Source organism: Oncorhynchus masou, unplaced genomic scaffold (assembly GCF_036934945.1).
Source record: "Oncorhynchus masou masou isolate Uvic2021 unplaced genomic scaffold, UVic_Omas_1.1 unplaced_scaffold_3765, whole genome shotgun sequence".
In the NCBI taxonomy this organism is placed as follows: Eukaryota; Metazoa; Chordata; class Actinopteri; order Salmoniformes; family Salmonidae; genus Oncorhynchus; species Oncorhynchus masou.
This window is the reverse complement of record NW_027010167.1, coordinates 1-25251: the sequence shown is the minus strand read 5'-3', so window position 1 is coordinate 25251 and position 25251 is coordinate 1. Positions and strand designations below refer to the sequence as shown.

The following is a 25251-nucleotide window of genomic DNA, read 5'->3' as shown; positions in this document are numbered from 1 at the left end:
AAACAGATTGTCTGTGATCTCTATCCACTGAAATCAGCCAAAACAAGCTCAGTAACTCAATGTGTAGCACACTCTTATTGAATATGCATTCATGTAAATAGGCCTAGGATACATCTTGATTCACCCAGTTTATCAATGGAGATTTGCCATTCAAATAAATTATTACCATTATGTTGTTAAGTAGTTCAATTGGTAAAAACTAAGTCAAATGTACGATTGTATAATTGATTCATTAATGCATACATGGCTGTCTCTGAGCATTTTTTACATAAGAAATGTCAAATGTAATGATATTGAATGATTGAACAGAGCAATAGCTGAGTTTAGCTGTTTGGATCAAGTGCCATTCTGGGACTTTGGTTAACCAATGAGGGTCACTGTAACACCGGTACGTTTTGGACTTCTAATCCTTTTTAAACATTGTGTGTTTGAGCTACATACTTCTGTACCATTGGATTCATCTATTTCTTCTGCATCCCTAAATACCCAACATTAGTCTGTGTGATTCATGGGGGCTGAACTCGAGCGGTGATTTTGAGAGAAGGACAGATCGCGAAGGAGCCCCTGTAGAATGCGAACGGTTTGAGCGAACACGCACATGTAACATGTTTTTCTTTATAACGCTCACAAGCTGGTAGGTAGAAGGTAAGGGGTTCTTCTGCATAGAAGATCACAGGAAACCCCAGGACATAGTGTCTATAATACTGTAAGGGGTTCTTCTACACAGAAGATCACAGGAAACCCCAGGACATAGTGTCTATAATACTGTAAGGGGTTCTTCTACACAGAAGATTACAGGAAACCCCAGGACATAGTGTCTATAATACTGTAAGGGGTTCTTCTACACAGAAGATTACAGGAAACCCCAGGACATAGTGTCTATAATACTGTAAGGGGTTCTTCTACACAGAAGATCACAGGAAACCCCAGGACATAGTGTCTATAATACAGTAAGGGGTTCTTCTACACAGAAGATCACAGGAAACCCCAGGACATAGTGTCTATAATACTGTAAGGGGTTCTTCTACACAGAAGATCACAGGAAACCCCAGGACATAGTGTCTATAATACTGTAAGGGGTTCTTCTACACAGAAGATCAAAGGAAACCCCAGGACATAGTGTCTATAATACTGTAAGGGGTTATTCTACACAGAAGATCAAAGGAAACCCCAGGACATAGTGTCTATAATACTGTAAGGGGTTCTTCTACACAGAAGATCACAGGAAACCCCAGGACATGAAGCTCACAAACTCCACACAGTTGTTACTGACGAGTTTGACATTAATTTCCCACTGAGCAAACAATGTCTGTACTTACAGCATTCATATGAATTCATTTTCATCAGGCTTTTGCTGACATTTTTTTTATTCACATTTGTCAATAAAACTTATAAATGCAATTGTTTATGTCAAATAGTTTTGTGCTTTACTTGTAGAGAGTGTGAAAGATTGAGTGTGTGAGAGAGTTTGAGTCTCTTTCCATGAGTGTGTGCATGTGTATTTGAGTGTGCATGTAGTCTTTGTGCATGAGTGTATGTGTTCATGTGCGTGTGTACTGTATGTGTGAGTGTGTGTGTGTGTATGTATGTGTCCCACAACTGGTCCCACTCACCTGACGATGAAGTCAAACTCAGAGCCTGCTAGCATGAGGACTCCTAGTAGAGTAGAGAAGGCTCCGTCCAACACAGGAGCAAACATGTGTTCTAACGCCAGCACTGCCCGTCTGTTACGGTCCCCTATCGCTGTGAGGAACGCCTGCAACGTACACACAACTAATCAGAAAAACTAGAATGTCATTTGAAAATATACAAAACACTTTGTGTGTGTGTGTTAAGCTATTTTAGGCTTAGGGTTAGGTTTACGGTTAGGGTTATGCTATGGTTAGGGTGTTTTGGGTTAGGGTTTATAGAAAATAGGATTTTAGGTCCCCACAAGGATAGCAAAAGACATTGTGTGTGTGTGTACTCACTAGAGCAACATGTACAGTGAACTCTACTCCTATGCCGACTGAGGCGATGAGGATGACCACAGGAACAGCACTGAGCTTGATCCCTATCAGCCCCATCATACCAAACAGCTCCACGGTCATCAGAGACAGGACCAGGACCTGAAACAGACAGACCGCAACACAACCGTTAATGACCATTAGAGACCATCTACAGTTTTAACCCAGGGAACAACCCCAGCATGAATCCAAACATCTCTACGGTCATCAGAGACAAAATTCCCAAAGTCCCCACAAGGATAGTAAAACAAGGAACATTTCCCTCGAACCAAGAACCACATCCCCATGAGGACAAAGGCCATTAGGTTTAGGGTTTAGAGTTTAGAGTTAAGAGTTAAAGGTTAGGTTTAGGGAAAATAGCATTTTGAATGGAAATTTATTTTGGGTCTCCTCAAGGATATTTAAAGGTTTTATTTTACCCTTATTTTACCAGGTAAGTTGATTGAGAACACATTCTCATTTACAGCAACGACCTGGGGAATAGTTACAGGAGAGAGGAGATGAATGAGCCAATTGGAAGCTGGGGATGATTAGGTGGCCATGATGAGGGCCAGATTGGGAATTTATCCATGACAACGGGGTTAACACCCCTACTCTTACAATAAGTGCAATGTTATATTTAGTGACCTCAGAGTCAGGTCACCTGTTTAACATCCCATCCAAAACACGTGTGGGCTGTGTGTGTGGGTTGGTCCTTCTAAACTTGTAGGGACCTAAAATACTCAGAAGTTCCCACAAGAATAGTAAAATAAGGAAAATTCACCCTTGTGGGGACATTTCCCACGTCCCTATTAGGATAAAGGCTATTTTAAATTTAGGGGTTATGTGTAGGATTAGGGTTAAAATGAAGGTTAGAATTAGGGTTAGGGTAAGGGATTAGTGGTTAGGTTTAGACATAGGAGTTAGGTTATGGGTTAGGGAAAATAGGATTTCGAATGGAAATGTATTTTAGGTCCCCACAAGAAAAGCAGAACAAAATGTGTGTGTATGTGTGTTAGGGCTTGGAATTGCCAGAGTTCTCACAATACAATACATTTTGATACTGCGATTTTACTGCAATTTTATGTTCCAAGCATATTGCTAACTCTATGTCTGCTGCAGACAGGCAAGAGAGATCATGAGAAAATGTGGATGACAAATACCAGAGCTAGCAAAAAATGATAATATACATAGTTTTTAACAAATTGATACCTGGAGTCAAAGTCATCACTAGTGTGTGTGTGGCCTGTAGCTGAGGGTAAGGGGTAGGGTAAGGGCAGGGGTAAGGGTTTGGCTATGGGGTTAGGACACAGGGGATAGGTAGGATACTGGTGGTTTGGTCTGGACAAAACAAATGGTTCAACTTGAGGCACCGCCATAACTTGTCATTTTATTTGGTTTCTCAAGCGAGAGCAGGGGTTTCCAACAGGTAGATCGTAGCACACCTATGAGTAGCTCGCCTATGAGTAGCTCGAGAATGTATGATGGACAGGGATAGAGAGAAGTTGCTTTGCAAGATACCTATACCTGAAAATGCATGATCTGGGTGATTTTTGGTTGATATATCAGCAGTCACATGCCTTATTTACTTTGAAGAACTACTACAATAGTGATTCTGTCAGATGGCATAGACAGCAGCTCTATAGAGATGAGATGATGACTTGGAATGAAATGATAGTCATCAAATAAAACACATATACTATGCATAACGGAATATTTACCTTACCTGGCAGAACTATATCATTATTATTTGTATCAATTGGGTGGCAATTGTTTTACAAGATCTGGCATGACGTGCTGCAGCAGTAGGCCTAACAACAGGAACGTCGCTAGATCAACACATTCCTCTCTTGCTAGATGAGCAATTAAAGGGGATTTACCCTCTAAAATGTAAATGTGTTAGTTTTCCCCTCAGACCTAAAACATTTTATTGTGATGTGATTTAAGCATTAACATGGAATCAGAACATCCATTTTCATTGTTTCTCTATGAATAATTGTACTATTGAGAGGAAAAAAACAGAAAGAAATTCAAAACCGGGAAAAATAAAACAGAATTTGGGAAAATTCAAAAGATAATTGTATGGGCCCTGTCATGCTGAGTACTGTTTAGTAACCATTATTTCACCAAGTATATTGACATTGATTGTACAGTATGCAGTGCATTCGGAAAGTATTCAGACCCCTTGACTTTTAATGTTACAGCCTTATTCTAAAATGAATTTAATTGTTTTTTCCCACATCGATCTACACACAATACCCCATAATACCCCAACAAGTGACAGGAGTCTTTGAAGCGTCCTCTGAAGCCCACTCCTGCTGTTCAGAGACCATTCACTGGCATTTCCTACAAGAAATCTGCCTCCAGAAATAAAAGCTTCTCCCAAGTGGGTGTGACACCTACTCCCATTGCCTGCTGCACTGCTGCTTGGATTCCACCTGGCGATCTGTCCCCTGTCTGGTACAGGTACCTCCACCACACTTTTTAATGTTCATTTTGCTATTTGCCTCATGACTCCTGCATACTTTATTGACTACAAACTTTCTTCACCCAACCGTGGGACAGACTGTTTGTTCCCACACTCGGGACTCTGACTCTATTGGTTACATTGACGTTTGGCCTCCCATCCTATTCTAACCAGCTCTCGCCTGCTTCTTTTTTCATGCTACCCGATGAAATTGCTGTACAAAATTATCTTGTTGCCATCTGATGCACATTCAGATGGCAAAATCAGCACTGCAGAGCTCTTCCTGTCCTCTGCCGTGCCTTGACTGTATTACTGTTGATGATATCTGGAAATGTGCATGTACCCCCTGGCCCATCTACTCTTGCTAGCCCCAATTCTGACTTGTTATCTGATATCTGCCTCACTGATTTCTGCTCTCGTAAAAGCCTGGGTTTCTGCACGTTAACACTAGAAGCTTATTACCTAAAATGGATCAACTGAAAGTGAGGGTTCACAGCTCCAATTCAGATATGTTGGTCATTTACTGAGACGTGGTTAAGAAAGAGTGTTTTGAACACTGATGTTAACCTTTATTGTTATAAACTTTTTCGGCAAGACATATCTTCCAAAGGTGTGGGAGTGGCAATCTTTACCAAGAACCACCTTCAGTGTGCCGGGTTGTCTCCACTAAGTCTGTCCCCAAACATTTTCATTTGCTGTTTTAAGCATTAATCTTCCAAATAGCTCTTTGTTGACTGTTGCTGGGTGCTATCGTCCTCCATCAGCACCGACATGTACCCTACCTGCCCTAAGCTCTATCCTGGCCTCTTACACCAAGTCTGCATTTTTCCTGCTAGGTGACCTAAACTCGGACATGCATAAACCACCTGAACAAGTCCTAAAGCAATGGGACTCCTAAATCTTTCTCAGATTATTACCAACCCCACAAGGTATGACTCTAAACACCCAGAAAAGGCTACTCTCCTCTATGTTATCCTCACAAATAATCTTGATAGGTCATTAGAGAAAACACCAGACTGGTACCTTAGTGATCACTGTTTTACAGCCTGTGTTCATAATGGCTGCTCAGTGAAACGACCTGTCCTGATTTGTCATAAACGCTTGCTAAAAAATGAGCAAGCCTTCCGTCATGAACTGGCCTCTGTAAAATTATATAGAATCAGCTTGATCCCCTCTGTCAAAGACGCTTGGAACTTAAAAAAATATATTTCCAGTGATATTGTTTAAAAACACGCCCCCGCCCCCATAAAGAAAATGAGAATTAAAAACAGCAAGGGATGCACGATATATGGGTGAACATATCAGAATCGGACGATATTAGCTAAAAATGCCAACATCGGTATCAGCCCAATGTCTAGTTTGATGCTATGGGGCGCTATTTCATTTTTGGATGAAAAACGTTCCCGTTTTTAAACAAGATATTTTGTCACAAAGAGATGCTCGACTATGCATATAATTGATAGCTTTGGAAAGAAAACACTCTGAATTTTCCAGAACTGCAAAGATATTGTCTGTGGGTGCCCTAGAACGGAGCTACAAGCAAAACCAAGATGAAATGGCAACCAGGAAATCAGCAGGATTTTTGAGGCTCTGTTTTCCATTGTCTCCTTATATGGCTGTGAATGCGAGAGGAATGAGCCTGCCCTATCTATCGTTTCCCCAAGGTGTCTGCAGCATTGTGACGTATTTGTAGGCATATCATTGGAAGATTGACCATAAGAGACTACATTTTCCAGGTGTCCGCCCGGTGTCCTCCGTCGAAATTGGTGCGTCATTTTCAGCTGCTGGTATTTTTCCATGCGATTCTGAGGGGAAAGCAGGCTTCCACGAACTGCATATCAATGAAGAGATATGTGAAAAAACACCTTGAGGATTGATTCTAAACAACGTTTGCCATGTTTCGGCCGATATTATGGAGTTAATTCGGAAAAGTTTGACGTTTTGGTGACTGAATTTTCGGTTCGTTTCGGTAGCCAAATGTGATGTACAAAACGGAGCGATTTCTCCTACACAAAGATTCTTTCAGGAAAAACTGAACATTTGCTATGTAACTGAGAGTCTCCTCATTGAAAACATCCGAAGCTCTTCAAAGGTAAATGATTTTATTTATTTGGTTATCTGGTTTTTGTGAAAATGTTGCGTGCTAAATGCTACGCAAAATGCTAAGCTAGCTTGCAATACTCTTACACAAATGATTGATTTGCTATGGTTCAAAAGCATATTTTGAAAATCTGAGATGACAGTGTTGTTAAGAAAAGGCTAAGCTTGAGAGCAGGCGCATTATTTTCAATTTATTTGCGATTTTCAGAAATCGTTAACGTTGCGTTATGCTAATGAGCCTGAGGCTTTATTCACGATCCCGGCTCCGGGATGGGGAGTATCAAGAGGTTAATGGCGATGTGAAAAACTATGTCAAAGCTACGATGTCATACCTATGTAACGTAGGTAACGGACGTAATGACGCTGCGTAAAATTTTGCGCTGCACGTGCAACACAGCATTCCTAACCTAGCCCACACAATGTCTGCTGTGTGGATCGAGCAGTCAACAAGTCGAACAGTCATTTGAAAGAGTAAAAACATTTCAGCGAGACAACTCAAATGTGAAATCCATTAACGCCAAGATAATGGAAATCATTGCCCTTGACAATCAACCGTTCTCTGTCGTGGGTGATGTTGGCTTTCGCCGACTGGTCGAGCACCAGTACACACTGCCAAGTGTGCTATTTTTTTCCAGATGTTGCCCTACAGGAGTAACACAATAATAGCGTCACTGCTATTAGCTTCACGACATACATACTATAGAACGCCGTTTAGGTCGTTGCATGTCAAAAAAAGATACAGAAGCACTGTCAAAGCTGTACAAAAACACTGTCAAGGCTGTACAAAAACACTGTCAAAGCTGTACAAAAACACTGTCAAAGCTGTACAAAAACACTGTCAATGCTGTTCTGAAAACAAACAAACACCGGCCACGAATGATACGTTTACAATACTGCATTGGTAATAAAGCATAATTTGTTTCGACCGCAACTTCTGATTACACGTAAATAGTGTTATTTGACATGTATCTTTTTGACACGCAAAGACCCAAATGGTGTTCCATTGAAATCTTGGTTAAGAGAATGAAACTTCAGAACAACGAAACAGCACAGCAAGTAAGTGAAAGAAATAGGTTTTGATTATGTTTTACTGGTAATGGGGACATATGTAAATGTCAACAAAATAACTTATTGGTCAGTGTGGTGTGTGTAACCTTTATTTAACTAAGCAAGTCAGTTAAGAAGAAATTCTTATTTACAATGACGGCCCGGACGACGCTGGGCCAATTGTGCGCCGCCCTATGGGACTCAAAATAAATAAAATAATGACAAAGCAAAAACAGATTTCTAGAAATTTTTGCAAATGTATTAAAATACTGAAATATTACATTTACATAAGTATTCAGACACTTTACTCAAAATACTTTGTTAAAGCAACTTTGGCAGTGATTACAGCCTCAAGTATTCTTGGGTATGACGCTACAAGATTGGCACCTGTATTTTTGGAGCTTCTCCCATTGTTCTCTGCAGATCCTCTCAAGCTCTGTCAGGTTGGATGGGGAGCGTTGCTGCACAGCTATTTTCAGGTCTCTCCAGAGATGTTCGATCTGGTTCAAGTCCGGGCTCTGGCTGGGCAACTCAAGGACATTCAGAGACTTGTCCCGAAGCCATTCCTGCGTATTTTGGCTGTATGCTTAGGGTCATTGTCCTGTTGGAAGGTGAACCTTTGCCCCAGTCTGAGGTTCTGGAGCAGGTTTTCATCAAGGATCTCTCTCTGTACTTTGCTCTGTTCATCTTTCCCTTGATCCTGACTAGTCTCCCAGTCCCTGCTGCTGAAAAACATCCCCATATCATGCTGCCACCAAATTGCTTCACCGTAGGGATGGTGCCAGGTTTCCTCCAGACGTGACGTTTGGCATTCAGGCCAAAGACTTTGATCTTGATTTCAACAGACTTGATTCTTATGGTCAGAGAGTCCTTTAGGTGCCTTTTGGCAAACTCCAAGCGGGCTGTCATGTGCTTTTTACTGAGGACTAGCTTCCGTCTGGCCACTCTACCATAAAGGCCTGATTGGTGGAGTTCTGCAGAGATGGTTGTCCTTCTGAAAGGTTCTCCCATCACCACAGACAAACTCTGGAGCACTGTCAGATTGACCATTAGGTTCTTGGTCACCTCCCTGACCATGGCCCTTCTCCCCTGATTGCTCAGTTTGGCTGGGCGGCCAGCTCTCTTCATATATTCACGCATGATGGAGGCCACTGTGTTTTTGGGGACCTTCAATGCTGCATACACTTTGTGGTCCCCTTCCCCAGATCTGTGCCTCGACACAATCCTGTCTCGGAGCTCTAAGGACAATTCCTTCGACCTCATGGCTTGGTTTTTACTCTGATCATGCACTGTCAACTGTGGACCTTATCTAGACAGATGTGTGCATTTCCAAATAATGTCCAATTAATTGAATTCACCACAGGTTTCTACAACTTGGAGTATACATCTCAATGATGATCAATGGAAACAAGATGCACCTTGTGTAAATAAGGAATTTCATTTTTATACATTTGTAAAAATTTCTATAAAACAGTTTTCACTTTAGAATCGGGCTGTAATGTAACAAAATGTGGAAAAGGTCAAGAGTTCTGAATACAATTAACTTTGTGAGTGCATGCATGCGTGTATCACTGGAAACCCCTACAGCACATGTGTAGGAGAGAAATAGGGAAACGGGCTGTATTTTAGGTGGGAGTGGGGGTTGCTTGGGTAACTTGTGTCCTATCCCCATTTATTTTAGGTCCGTTTTTGGGAGAGACAGAGTAGACTAAACACAACAGCACAAGATAAACACTGGGACAGGACTGGGCTAGAAAAACACAGCAGCATGATCTCCTCTCCTCCACTCCCCGTCTCTCTTCTCCTTCCTTCCCTCCCGTCTCTTCCCTTCCCTCACCACTCCTCCCTTTCCTTCCCTCTCCTCCACTCACCACTCTTCTCCTTCTTCCCTCTCCTCCACTCACTTCTCCCATCCCTCTCCTCCACTCACCACTCCTCCCATCCCTCTCCTCCACTCACCACTCCTATCCTTCCCTCTCCTCCCTTCCCCTCCCTTTCCTCGCGTCCACTCCACTCCACTCACCACTCGTCCTCCTTTCCCTCTCCTTCACTCACCACTGTTCTCCTTCTTCCCTCTCCTCCACTCACTTCTCCCCATCCCTCTCCTCCACTCACCACTTCTCCCATCCCTCTCCTCCACTCACCACTCCTCCACCCCTCTCCTCTCCTCACCACTCCACTCCTCTCCTCACCACTCCTCTCCTCACCACTACTATCCTTCTCTCTCCTCCCTTCCCCTCCCTTTCCTCGCGTCCACTCCACTCACCACTCCTATCCTCCACTCACCACTCGTCCTCCTTTCCCTCTCTTCCACTCACCACTCCTCTCCTCCACTCACCATTCCTGTCCTCCTTTCCCTCTCCTCCACTCACCCCTCCTGTCCTCCTTTCCCTCTCCTCCACTCACCACTCCTCTCCTCCACTCACCACTCCTGTACTCCTCTCCTCCACTCACCACTCCTCTCCCTCCACTCACCACTCCTCTCCTCCACTCACCACTCCTCTCCTCCTTTCCCTCTCCTTCACTCCTCCACTCACCACTCCTCTCCACTCCTGTCCTCCTTTCCCTCTCGTACACTCACCACTCCTCTACTCCTTTCTCTCTCTCTCCTCCTCTCACCACACCACTCCCCTCCTCTCTTCCCTCCACTCACCACTCCTCTCCTCCTATCCCTCTCCTCCACTCACCACTCCTCTCCCTCTCCTCTCCTCACCACTCTTGTCCTCCTTTCCCTCTCCTCCACTCACCACTACTCTCCTCCACTCACCACTCCTCCACTCACCACCTCTCTCCTCCCTCTCCTCTCCACACTCCCACAGTCACACAGTGTATGGGAGTGGAGGTTTAAAACTGATGGATTGGAATGTTCTGTAATAAGGATTAGGTTACCCTCCACTCACCACTCCTCCACCCCCCTCTCCTCACCACTCCTCTCCTCACCACTCCTAGCCTTCCCTCTCCTCCCTTCCCCTCCCCTTTCCTCGCGTCCACTCCACTCACCACTCGTCCTCCTTTCCCTCTCTTCCACTCACCACTCCTCTCCTCCACTCACCACTCCTGTCCTCCTTTCCCTCTCCTCCACTCCTCTCCTCCACTCACCACTCCTGTCCTCCTTTCCCTCTCCTCCACTCACCACTCCTCTCCTCCACTCACCACTCCTGTCCTCATTTCCCTCTCCTCCACTCACCACTCCTCTCCTCCACTCACCACTCCCTGTCCCCTCCTTTCCCTCTCCTCCACTCACCACTCCTCTCCTCCACTCACCACTCCTGTCCTCCTTTCCCTCTCCTCCACTCACCACTCCTCTCCACTCCCCTCCACTCCTTTCTCTCTCCTCCCTCTCACCACACCACTCCCCTCCTCTCTTCCCTCCACTCACCACTCCTCTCCTCCTACCCCCCTCTCCTCCACTCACCACTCCTCTCCCTCTCCTCTCCTCACCACTCTTGTCCTCCTTTCCCTCTCCTACACTCACCACCACTCTTGTCCTCCTTTCCCTCTCCTCCACTCACCGCTCCTCCACTCACCACTCCTGTCCTCCTTTCCCTCTCCTCCACTCACCACTCCTCTCCACTCCTCCACTCCTTTCTCTCTCCTCCTCTCACCACACCACTCCCCTCCTCTCTTCCCTCCACTCACCACTCCTCTCCTCCTATCCCTCTCCTCCACTCACCACTCCTCTCCCTCTCCTCTCCTCACCACTCTTGTCCTCCTTTCCCTCTCCTACACTCACCACCACTCTTGTCCTCCTTTCCCTCTCCTCCACTCACCACTACTCTCCTCCACTCACCGCTCCTCCACTAACCACTCCTGTCCTCCTTTCCCTCTCCTCCACTCACCACTACTCTCAACCTTCTCTTCTCCTCCACACACTTCATTCCTTCCCTCTCCTCCACTCACCACCTCTCTCCTCCCTCTCCTCTCCACACTCCCACAGTCACACAGTGTATGGGAGTGGAGGTTTAAAACTGATGGATTGGAATGTTCTGTAATAAGGAAGTCTCCTTTTTACAGGAGTCTAATCTGACAGATTTATGAAAATGGACTTTATACTGATATATGATGTGAACACACATTCTGCCCATATATTCAATGCAAAAAGAATGCCACTTTAGAATGTGTGTGCGTTTGCATGTGTGTGCATTCACATGAGTAGGGTTGCAAAGCAACTGGTAATTTACCTAAATTACCGGAATTTGGGTATAATTAACTGAAAATCTATGGCAATCTATTGTAACTTTGGTAATTTCTTATTTTTTTTATTCATATATACAGTACCAGTCGATAGTTTGGACACACCTACTCATTCAAGAGTTTTTATTTTTATTTTTTTTCATTGTAGAATAATAGTGAATACATCAAAACGATGGAATAACACATATGGAATCTTGCAGTAACCAAAAGTTAAGCAAATCAAAACATATTTTATAATCTTCAAAGTAGTCACCCTTTGCCTTGATGACAGCTTTGCACTCTCTCGGCATTCTCTCAACCAGCTTCATGAGGTAGTCACCTGGAATGCATTTTAATTAACAGGCCTTTTTAAAAGTTAATTTGTGGAATTTATTTCCTACTTGAGCCAATCAGTTGTGTTGTGACAAGGTAGGGGTGGTATACAGAAGATAGCCCTATTTGGTAAAAGACCAAGAGCATATTATGTCAAGAACAGCTAAAATAAGAAGAGAAAACGACAGTTCGCCATTACTTTAAGACATGAAGATCAGTCAATGTGGAAAATGTCAAGAACTTTTCAAGTTTCTTCAAGTGGAGTCGCAAAAACCATCAAGTGCTATGATGAAACTGTCTCTCATGAGGACCGCCACAGGAAAGGAAGACCCAGAGTTACCTCTGCTGCAGAGGAAAACTTTATTAGAGTAACAAGCCTCTGAAATTGTAGCCCAAATAAATCCTTCACAGAGTTCAATAAACACACACATCTCAACATCAACTGTTCAGAGGAGACTGCATGAATCAGGCCTTCGTGCTTGAATTGCTGTCAAGAAACCACTTCTAAAGGACACCAATAATAAGAAGAGACTTGCTTGGGCCAAGAAACACGAGGAATGGACATTAGACGGTTGTAAATCTAATGAATCCAAATTTGAGATTTTTTGTTCCAACCGCTGTGTCTTTGTGAGACGCAGAGTAGGTGAATGGCAGATCTCCGTACGTGTGGTTCCCACCGTGACGCATGGAGGAAGAGGTGTGGGGTGCTTGCTGGTGACATTGTCAGTGATTTATTTAGAATTCAAGGCACACTAAACCAGCATTGCTACCACAGCATTCTGCAACGATATGCCTTCCGTCTGGTTTGGGCTTATTTGGACTATCACTTCTTTTTCAACAGGACAATGACCCATCACACCTCCAGGCTGTGTAAGGGCTACTTGACTAAGAAGGAGAGTGATGGAGTGCTACATCAGATGACCAGGCCTCCACAATCACCTGACCTCAATCCAATTGAGATGGTTTGGGATGAGTTGTACCGCAGAGTGAAGGAAAAGCAGCCAACAAGTGCTCAGCATATGTGAGAACTCCTTCAAGACTATTGGAAAAGCATTCCACGTGAAGCTGGTTGAGAGAATGCCAAGAGTGTATAAAGCTGTCGTCAAGGCAAAGGATGGCTGTATGCATCTGTGTGTGTATCTCTCTGCGTTAGCCTGTGAGTACTCACGATGATGCCGGCAGTCCAAGGGTTGAGCAGAAAGAGGGCACAGACGAGGAAGGTGCAGGCTAGCACCACGCTGATGGAGAGCAACAGCCAGTGTCTGAGGCCTACGTACTGCTCCCAGAAGAGGAAGGGGTAGCCGTTGGGGTAGCTGGGTAGGCCCTGGCGGCTGTAGTTACTGCAGATGGCCCGCACCGACTCGATGGCCTCCACAAACTGGGGGGTCTCGCGGAGCCCGTTGAGGTAGAATGGAAACTGTGCATATTCAATGGGCTCAGCAGCAGGAACTAGACAGAGAGAGAGAAGGGGGGGGGTAGAGGTTTTGAAAAGGTGCAGGTATGGTGGAGTTCAAACATTCAAACAAGTGCACCATATTTCAGCACCAACTCACTTTGCCTCACCACACAAATTAATCAGGACTGGCTGGTGGGCAGAGCTAGAACATGGTCCCATGAGCCTTGGTAGAGACTGACATGTCATGTATGTGTGCGTGTAAGAGTGTGTGTGTGTGTGTGTGTGTGGGGATCCATTCTCTCCAGTCTCAGCCTAGTGATGGGCTAATGACAGCAGAGTATCAGGCCTGAAGTTGATACTATTACAACCTGAATCATCACCTATCTCTCTCTCTCTCTCCCCCCCTCTCTCTCTCCCTCTCTCACACACACGTTTGGTTTGTATTGACTATTGCAACAATGCCAAGACACATGTTCTAAACTAACGTCATTCTCCCCATGTTCCCTCAGCTTCCTTATACCCACAACACCCTTTTATACATTTTTTACACCCACCTCACCACACTATAATATATTATACCGACCACACCCCACTGAAATGTCTTATACCCACCCTCATCCCACTATAATATATTATACCCACCACACCCCACTATAATATCTTATACCCACCACACCCCACTATAATATCTTATACCCACCATACCCCACTATAATATCTTATACCCACCACACCATAATATCATATACCCACCACACCCCACTATAATATCTTATACCCACCACACCATAATATCATATACCAACCACACCCCACTATAATATCTTATACCCACCACACCCCACTATAATATCTTATACCCACCTCACTATAATATGTCATACCCACCACACCCCCACTATAATATGTTATACTCACCACACCCCCAGCATAATATCTTATATCCACCACACCCCCAATATAATATGTTATACCCACCACACACCCACTATAATATGTTATACTCACCACACCCACTATAATATGTTTTACTCACCACACCCACTATAATATGTTATACTCACCACACCCACTATAATATGTTATACTCACCACACCCACTATAATATGTTATACCCACCACACACCCACTATGATATGTTATACTCACCACACCCCCAGTATAATATCTTATATCCACCACACCCCCAGTATAATATCTTATATCCACCACACCCCCACTATGATATGTTATACTCACCACACCCCCAGTATAATATCTTATATCCACCACACTCACACTATAACATCCAGTCCATATAGTTTTGCCTAGGACTTTTCCTTCAAAAACACAAGTTTGATCAAAAACATCCCAGAAATGTCACCGCAAAGACTCTCTGTGGTGTGTGTGTGTGTGTGTACTTTCTAGTGCCTGGAGGGTCAGCCAGCACTACTTGCTAACATGGTTTGGCCCATTATAATCTCCACTACAAATGTCCATTAGGACTGGAAGTTGGAGCTCTGCCAACATTGCTCTGCTCCAGGGGTTCCTGTATAGCCAAGCACTCTACCCTGCTTAGCCAATCATATTTATACTCACTGCTTGTTATCCAATCACATCTTCCCCCTGTAATGCAAAGGCAGCCTCTCTCTCTCTTTCCCATGCTTGCTTACTTCCCCTCTCCCTGTCCACCCTCTTTTCCCTCACTCTCTTCTCACACCCTTTTCCTCCCTTTCTCTTTCCCAATAATTGTCTTTCCCTTTCCTTTGTGTGCGCGCACTCTCTCTGTGTGTGTGGTAAGGAAATGAGAACAGGGTGTAGGCAGTTCTGGGGTCACAGAGTTTTAAGTGTGTGTGTGTGTGTGTGATCCATAGCGGCCTGTTGTGGTAAGAGTTATGACATTCACCACAGGCACCATTAGAGTACCACAGCGTGCTATCCCCCCCCCCCCCCCCCCACACACACACACAGCTCAGTATACTGTAAACTACCTCAGTTAAAACCAGAAAGTAGACATGGGTAATTAACTCCACAGATGGAATGGCACAAACATGTACTCTAAAATAACTGCAGCTCAAATGTAATAAAAGCCCATGGAAGTGAAGTTGAGCAAAATAAGTAAAATGTTATACTCAAGGTGAAATGACCCATGGAATAGTTAGGCCACAAAACACAACAAGTAGTTCATAAATGTATATGAGTGTGTTTAGCGATACAAACAGATGGATAGCTCCATGTCACCATAAAGCAGTATGAGCTACCAGAGGTACCAGAGGCAGAAAAAAGTTCCTGCACATTTCTTAAATAAAGTCTTAGTCTTTTTTTAATTCAATTGACAAATCTGTAGGCCAGTGTGCTAAATAATTATTGAGTGCAAAAAGCGTGTCTGACATGATTGGCCATTGAAAGGTGTTTGTGGTAGTAAAGTGTGCTGTGATTGGTCACTCACTGCTGAGCCGTGTCTCGAGCATGGAGTCTGTGCGGTCGTGGAGCCACTCCGGGGTGGGGCCGTATGTTGGCCTGCGAGGCTGCGTACGCCACCGGGTCGTTGCTGACCCACGCAGTCAGGTAGATGTAAAACGCCACCGGGTTGATGATGCCATCCGCATCCACCAAGCGCTGCCTAGTCAGCTAGAGAATAGTTAATAATCGAAACGAAGGATAGAGGGAGAGAAGGAGGAGGGGAAGGTGAGGGGAGAGAAGGAGAAGGGAGGAGGGGTATTGTGAGGGGGAGAGAAGGAAGAGGGGGATTGTGAGGGGGAGAAAAGGAGGAGGGGGGAAGGTGAGGGGGGAGAGAAGGAGGAGGGGAAGGAGGAGGGGGGAGAGAGAGGGATGAGGGGGTGAGAGGGAGGGAGGTGGGGAGAGAGAGGGAGGAGGGGGAGAGGAGAGGGAGGGGGGAGGAGGGAGGAGGGGGAGAGAGAGAGGGAGGAGGGGGAGGAGGCAATATGAGAGAGAGAGGAGGAGGCAATAGGAGAGAGGAGGAGGAGAGAGATATTGGTGGTTAGCAACAAGCGTGAATTGTAGAAACAACATGTCAACCAAAACTTCCTCCAGATGAACCCACCGCAGAAATTATATCCATGCATGAGCATGAGAAAACGCCACCGGCTTTAAAAATAAGCGACAACATTCTCCCTCTCTCAACCCAGAGAAAAGTAAACAGTCAAACACTGGTGCCTTCTGAAAATTCCCGTATTTCTCGGTGAGCTTCACAGAATTATTAGTCCTAAATTTAAACATGGAAATGCCAAATCAGCTTTTCAGGTGCGGTCAGATGTGAGAACAAAAAAGCATGCATGTTACGTGTTGAGAACCAGCCTACCTCTCCAACAGAACTAGCGAGCAAAGGCTAGCGCGCACAGCCCTGATTACAGTGTGCTCCCTCCTAGTCCTATGAGAGATTACTAGATTCCCTCACTACTTTCTCTCACAATTCTACCTCATTTCCCCTACACAAATATTTGGTTACCTCACTTCCACAACAGGGCAGGCTAGTAGCTAGCTACCCTCCCATGGCTATAGCTCAAGCCTTAGTCGCTAGCTCCTGAACTTTACATCTATTACAGCACACTTCTTCATCATCAAACTAGCTAGCACATTTATTTTACAACTAAGTTAACTCCATTCCCTAACAGAATCAGCTAGCTACTGTAGCTCCTTCTCCCCACAGAGCCCACAGGGGGTAAGCTTGAGTCCCTATGTGCGTCTGTGTGCAGTTAGCCTTGCTGTTAACACTGAAGAGAATACCCTGCAAATCAAGTAACAATAACAAAAATCTCTCTCTCTCCCAGAATGTCTCTCTCCAGACAGAAGACAAAAGGGCTCTCTCTCTCTCTCTCTCTCTCTCTCTCTCTCTCTCTCTCTCTCTCTCTCTCTCTCTCTCTCTCTCTCTCTCTCTCTCTCTCTCTCTCTCTCTCTCTCTCCAATGGCTTTATTGTCATGGGAAACATAAGTTTACATTGCCAAAGCAAGGAAGTAGATAATAAACAAAAGTGACATAAACAATAACAATTAACAGTAAACACTGTTCAAAAAAAGAATAAAGACATTTCAAATGTCATATTAATATGCAAATAGTTACAAAAGGGAAAATAAATAAGCATAAATATGGGTTGTATTTACAATGGTGTTTGTTCTTCACTGGTTGCCCTTTTCTTGTGGCAACACATCTTGCTGCTGTGGTGGCACACTGTGGTATTTCACCCAATAGATATGGGAGTTTATCAAAATTGGGTTTGTTTTCCAATTATGGGTTTGTGGGTCTGTGTAATCTGAGGGAAATATGTGTCTCTAATATGGTCATACATTTGGCAGGAGGTTAGGAAGTGCAGCTCAGTTTCCACCTCATTTTGTGGGCAGTGTGCACAGAGCCTGTCTTCTCTTGGGAGCCATGTCTGCCTACGGCAGCCGTTCTCAATAGCAAGGCTATGTTCACTGAGTCAAAGCTTTCCTTATGTTTGAGTCAGTCACATTGGTCAGAAATATTATGCCACTGCGTACTCTGTTCAGGGCCAAATAGCATTCTAGTTAGCTCAGTTTTTTGGTCATTCTTTCCAATCTGTCAAGTAATCATCTTTTTTGTTTTCATGATTTGGTTGGGGCTCTGTGGGGTCTGTTTGTGAACAGAGCCCCAGGACCAGCTTGCTTAGTGGACTCTTCTCCAGATTCATCTCTATGTAGGTGATGGCTTTGTTATGGAAGGTTGGGGAATTGCTTCCTTTTAGGTGGTTTTAGAATTAAACAGCTCTTTTCTGGATTTTGATCATTAGTGGGTATCAGCCTAATTCTGCTCTGCATGCATTAGTTGGTGTTTTACATTGTACAATGAGGATATTTCTGCAGAATTATGCATTCAGATTTTCTAATTTTCACAACCATAAATGGCAATGGGCTCTTTGACTGATTTAAGTATTTTTAGCCAGATCCTAATTGGTATGTTAAATGTTATCTTCCTTTTGATGGCATAGAAGGACCTTCTTGCCTTGTCTCTCAGATTGTTCACAGCTTTGTGGATGTTACCTGTGGCGCTGATGTTCAGGCCGAGATATGTATAGTTTTTTGTGTGCTAGTAGGGCAACGGTGTCGAGATGGAATTTGTATTTGTGGTCCTGGCAACTGGACCTTTCTTGGAACACCATTATTTGTGTCTGTGTGATCCGACCCACTTCCCAGTCCTTGACTGTCTGGGCCCAGGTCTGACAGAATCTATGCAGAAGATATTGGTTCAAGGCCCTCCTTGGTTGGGGACAGAAGCACCAGATTATCAGCAAACAGTAGACATTTTACTTCAGATTCTAGGGGTGTGGCCGGTGCTACAGACTGTTCTAGTGCCCTCACCAATTCGTTCATATACATGTTGAAGAGGGTGGGTCTTAAGATGCATCCCTGTCTAACCCCACGGCCCTGTGGAAAGAAATGCGTTTTTTTTGCCAAATTTAACCACACACTTGTTGTTTGTGTACGTGGATTTTATAATGTCGCATGTTTTCCTCCAACACCACTTTCCATCAATTTGTATAGCAGACCCTCATGCCAAATTGAGTCAAAAGCTTTATTGAGGGCAACAAAGAAGACTTTGCCTTTGTTTTGGTTTGTTTGTTTGTCAATTAGGGTGTGGTGAATACGTGGGCTGCCGTATGGTAATTTGGTAAAAAGCCCATTTGAAATTTGCTCTGTACATTGTTTTCATTGAGGACATGTACGGTCTGCTGTTAATGACAATTCAGAGGATTTTTTTCAAGGTCGCTGTTGACGCATAGTTATTGGGAGGTCAAATTTATATCCACTTTTGTGGATTGGGGTGATCAGTCCCTGGTCCCAAAAATTGGGGAAGATGCCAGAGCTAAGGACGATGTTAAAGAGTTTAAGTATATCAATTTATATCTATATCCAGTCTATATATTTGATCATTTCATTGAGGATACCATCAACACCACAGGCCTTTTTATGTTGAAGGGTTTGTATTTTGTCCTGTCGTTCATTCAATGTAATTGGAGAATCCAGTGGGTTCTGGTAGTCTTTAATAGTAAATTCTAAGATATGTATTTGATCATGTATATGTTTTTGCTGTTTGTTCTTTGTTATAGGGCCAAAAATATTGGAGAAGGGGTTTTCCCATACATCTCCGTTTTGATAGATAACTCTTCATGTTGTTGTTTGTTTAGTGTTTTCCAAGTGGTTAGAGTCCATGGATTCTTCAGTTGCATTGAGCTGGTTTCTGACATGCTGTTCTATCTTTTCTGCGTGTTTTAGTGATTCACTGTACTGAAGGCGCAGGCTCAGGTTTTCTGGTTCTCTGTAGTTTTTGGTTGGATAGGTTTCTCAATTTTTCATCAAACCATTTGTCATTCTTGTTAATTTTCTTGAAAATGTTATACTTGATAGGGAAGCTGAAAGGTCAAATATACTGTTTAGGTTTTCTTCTGCCAAGTTTACACTTTCAATATTACAGTGAAACATTTTGTCCAGGAAGTTGTTTAAAAGGGAATTAATTTGTTGTCGCTTATGGTGGTGTGGTCATCTACACCCCCTCCCAAAATGGTTGCTGTACCATTTTCCCCATTGCATTACTTGACATAGATCCAGAAAAACCAGATGTGTAAAATCTAGTAAGTCCAGAACTGGCATAGTCCCCTTTTTTGGTGGGTTTCCACACTACTGCCAAGAGATTAGCTATAGGTGTATCTACCGTATGAGTCCACCGAAGCCTACTCCCATCGCTGTCTCTGAAAACACACACATCGCCAGCTCCCATATAATACCCTCGGTCATAAGGAATCCTCTCCAGGAAAGCTGTGGTGTGCTGGGGTTGGAAAATATCTGTTCTTAATCTGAAAGGGGGAAAAAATACAGTTGCTACTGTACAGTATATGAATGCACACCTTGACAGAAAAATGCACACACGTACTCTCTCTCTCTCTCTCTCTCACACACGCACGCACGCACGCACGCACGCACGCACGCACGCACACACACACACACACACACACACACACACACACACACACACACACACACACACACACGCACACACGCACACACACAGACAGTGTTGTCTGAAAGAGATCGAGTAGGTCACAGCTCCTCTTCACTCATTGAAGGGGAATGTGGCAGCAGAGAACAGAGAAAATTAACAGAAAGAGGGGAGAGAAGAGAGAGAGAGAAAGAGAAAGAAGAGAGAGAAAGAGAAAGAGGAAAAGAGGAGAGAGGGGGAAAGAGAGAGAGGTCTGTCTTGCATTAAGGATACGTGACAACTGTATGTCCTTAAGCTGTCACGGGAAGCCCATGGAGCACGGCCGGCACGCCTCCCAGGCCCTGACTGTTTGTGACATCTGGCCAGTTGTTCACCAACAACCAACAAAGGCAAACGCCTTTCTAACTAACAGAACAACATCTATAGCAGATCACCATTTGGAAATACTGCTAGGCTACACAATTAAGAGACTCAGGAGGCGTTATATTGTAATCTATTTCCCCTTCCTCTGTCTAGCAGCTTACTATCACACCCAGCTGAACTCGGAACACGGTAAAGCTGTTACACAGTCTTATCTGAAGCAGAAGGGAACACAAAGACACACTATGGTTAGAGTCGGGCATCTCTAGCCTGTAGATAGCAGAAAGTGGCTTAATAGCTTTTTCAGAGGATGGTTTGCAGTCCCGGTAAGGGCTTAAAATCGAGAGAGAGCGGCAGAGAGAGAGAGGCAGAGGGCAGAGAGAGAGAGAGAGAGAGAGAGAGAGACAGAGAGAGAGAGAGATACCCTCATTTCCATAGTTCCTTTAGACCGTTTAGTTTTATCTAACTTGTGACTGGAGGTCACTTGAGATTAACTCTAATCATTTTTAACTATGACTGACCTACAAAACAAAAGGAAAAATTCATACAATCTCTGGTAGGCCGACCTACCTGGCCTACTAACCCCAAGTCAAGTCAAAAGACTTACTACGCACATTTACTAAAGATCTCACTCAATATCCCATTCTCCAAAGATCTTGTCAAATCTAATTTTGTACAATCCTATTGTACCACTGCTACATGCCAGGACAAGAGATGAGAAGGACATGATAATAGAACTTTACAGAGCATCAACATGCCTTCTTGACAGGCAGACAGGCTTGCTTGGAGTAATCATCAAGGTTTCCCTCTGGTTAAAGTGAATGACATACGATCCAGCACCCACCTGGTCTAGATAAAGATTTTCAGTATACTGTACTCCCACCTAGTTGAAATGGGCTGATCAAGCAAACTCACCTGTTTTAATAAATGGATTGGAGACCAGTCTCACCTGAAGCAGTGAAAGGGTTTAGTTTGGTATTAATAAATGGCTTTCACCTAGTTGAAGTGAAAGGGTTTAGCCCAATATTAATAAATGGCTTTTACCTAGTTGAAGTGAAAGGGTTTAGCCCAATATTAATAAATGGCTTACACCTAGTTGAAGTGAAAGGGTTTAGCCCAATATTAATAAATGGCATTCACCTGGTTGAAGTGAAAGGGTTTAGCCCAATATTAATAAATGGCTTTCACCTAGTTGAAGTGAAAGGGTTTAGCCCAATATTAATAAATGCTTTCACCTAGTTGAAGTGAAAGGGTTTAGCCCAATATTAATAAATGGCTTTCACCTGGTTGAAGTGAAAGGGTTTAGCCCAATATTAATAAATGGCTCTCACCTGGTTGAAGTTTAGTCTGGTATTAATACATGTCTTTCACCTGGTTAACGCTGATGGGCCTTTCCCTGCGTCCGGTCTGTACCAGTAGTTTGTAGGCCAGGACCCCGTCATCTGAACCGTTCCTGTAGCTGCTCTGTGTGATCCAACCTGCTTCCCAGTCCTGGTCAAATGCTTCCTGCAGAGCTGTAGACACACAACCACAACCATAACACAACCATAACAAAACCCAGACTGGTCTCATAGACTAGACGTAACATAGTACATGTAAATCCGGGGACAATAAATTAGTATACGTTATGCTTGATATGGTTACATAAGATAGAAGGTTAATAATCACTGCAGTGGGCTAAATCACAAAAGTATACACCTCACACACATTGTTATATTTGTATTTATTATGGATCCCCATAAGCTTCTGCCCAAGCAGCAGCTACTCTTCCTGGGGCCCGGCAAAATTAAGGCAGTTTATACAATTTTAAAACATTACAATACATTGACAGATTTCACAACACACTGTGTGCCCTCAGGCCCCTACTCCACCACTACCACATATCTACAGTAGTAAATACATGTGTATGTATAGTGCGTATGTTATCGTGTGTGTGTGTGTGTGTGTGTGTGTGTGTGTGTGTGTGTGTGTGTGTGTGTGTGTGTGTGTGTGTGTGTGTGTGTGTGTGTGTGTGTGTGTGTGTGTCGGTGACAAAATTTGTGTTGCTTCACAGTCCCGCTGTTCTAAAAGGTGTTTTTAAAATTGGTTTTTAAATCTAATTTTACTGCTTGCGTCAGTTACTTGATGTGGAATAGAGTTCCATGTAGTCATGGCTCTATGTAGTACTATGTGCCTCCCATAGTCTGTTCTGGACTTGGGGACTGTGAAGAGACCTCTTGTGGGGTATGCATGGGTGTCCAAGCTGTGTGCCAGTAGTTCAAACAGACAACTCGTGATGAAGTCAATCTCTCCTCCACTTTCAGCCAGGAGAGATTGGCATTCATATTAATATTAACTTTCTGTGTACATCCAAGTGCCAGCCGTGCTGCCCTGTTCTGAGCCAATTTCAATTTTCCGAAGTCATTTGTGGCACCTGACCACACTACTGAACAGTAGTCAAAGTGTGACAAAACTAGGGCCTGTATGACCTGCCTTGTTGATGGTGTTGTTAAGAAGGCAGAGCATCGCTTTATTAAAGACAGACTTCTCCCCATCTCAGCTACTACTGCAGCAGTTTTGACCATGACAGTTTACAATCTAGTGTTAGTCCAAGCAGTTTAATCATCTCAACTTGCTCAATTTCCCCATTATTTATTTCAAGATTTAGTTGAGGTTTAGGGTTTAGTGAGTGTTTTGTTTCAAATACAATGCTTTTCGTTTCAGAAATATTTAGGGCTTGTAATGAATACTCAGGGAGAAAAATGTGTACATTCACGCGCAGTGCGCGGCAGATGTTTATTAAGCCTTCACAGAAGGCAGGAATCATGGTCACAGGCAGGCAATGGTCAAACACAGGTAGACAGTCAAAAACAAACAATACCTCACAACCCTACAAACAGAAAGAACTGAACTAAATAGGGAGCTGAGGAGACCCGGTGAGAAACTAACACAGGTGAAATCAATGAACAAAAATGAAGAACACCAAGAAACAGGGCTATGTTCAAGACCACAAAGAAAAAGAACACAAGGTTGACTAAGAAAAGAAAAGCAGAACCTTACAGGGCTAACTTATTCCTTGTCACCCACTCTGAAACTAACTGCATCTCTTTTTTGAATGTTGCAGTCATTTCAGTCGTTGTAGAAGCTGACGTGTATATTGTTAAGTCATCCGCATACATAGGAACTCTGGCTTTACTCAAAGTCAGTGGCATGTCGTTAGTAAAAATTGAAAAAAGCAAGGGGCCTAAACAACTACCCGGGGGAACTCCTGATTCTAGCTGGATTATATTTGATAGGCTTCCATTAAAGAACACCCTCTGTGTGTTCTTTTGACAAGTAACTCTTCATCCACATTATAGAAGGGGGTGTAAAGCCATAACACATGTGTTTTTTCAGCAGCAGACTATGATCAATAATGTCAAAAGCTATTCTTAGCAAGGATTTAAGATTTAAGAGTCCTTGTGAGTAAGTATTAGCTAGGTTGCCGCTTATTGTTCGCCTATTGAAATTGAACTTCAGTTCATGAAAATAAATAGCTAGCCAGCTACTTAACCCTGTTTCCCAAAGCTAACATTATAAGCAGCCAGCTAGCTTCATCCGACTAGTGAGACTCGGCCTGACTGGGTTATGTGTTGTAAAGCTAGCCACAATAAGGATTATGCACAGTAGTGGAATTTGAGGTTTGCCTTCAAAATAAAATTACCTCTCTGAAAGAGATGCAGAAGGTTACAATGGGTGGAATCATGCAATATGTAGACTAGGTAATGTTAAAAAGGTTGGAATGTGAAGCAATGAAATGTAGCAATCAATCTACTCGGTGACACCCACAGAACAAAACTGTGAATAGTTTACACGAATATTAGCGTTGTAGCTCTTATTGCGGGACTGTGACAGTGTGTAATCACCTCCCCAGTCAGCCTATTGTCTGTATTGACATTCATGTTGCACTGTACAGCTTTACCCAAGGATTGGGGATTGATGAAATGGGGTATCGGTCTACTCAATACCCAATATATTTTTTCCCAACGTCCTCCTCAGAGTTATCAGACTCCAAAAAATCTAAGCAGTATTGTTTTTCCTCCGAAACCTTTACCCTTACCTTAACCATTCAGAATGAGTACCTACATTTAACCCTATCCCAAACCTTTACACATTTAAGTCATTTAGCAGACGCTCTTATCCAGAGCGACTTACAAATTGGTGAATTCACCTTCTGGACATCCAGTGGAACAGCCACTTTACAATAGTGCATCTAAATCATTTAAGGGGGTGAGAAGGATTACTTATCCTATCCTAGGTATTCCCTTGAAGAGGTGGCGTCGCAGCTCAAAGTCAAGATCCCAGACCTGACGGATGTCAACGCCATAGACAAGTGGTCCCGCGTCATCTTCCCCATCGCCTTTACCTTCTTCAACCTGGTCTATTGGATGTACTACGTCCACTAAGGGACATGGCTAT

General features: G+C 43.7%; 1 protein-coding gene across 1 annotated transcript; it reads right to left on the bottom strand.

Moving 5' to 3' along the window:
- Positions 1-1594: 1594 nt before the first annotated feature.
- Positions 1595-23620, bottom strand: LOC135534664 (protein patched homolog 1-like). Its single transcript, XM_064961585.1, is given in 7 exon segments — positions 1595-1756; positions 1971-2108; positions 13274-13554; positions 15931-15983; positions 15985-16112; positions 22186-22328; positions 23605-23620. Coding segments are annotated over 7 exon segments (906 nt in total). The 3' UTR covers positions 1595-1609.
- Positions 23621-25251: the final 1631 nt, after the last annotated feature.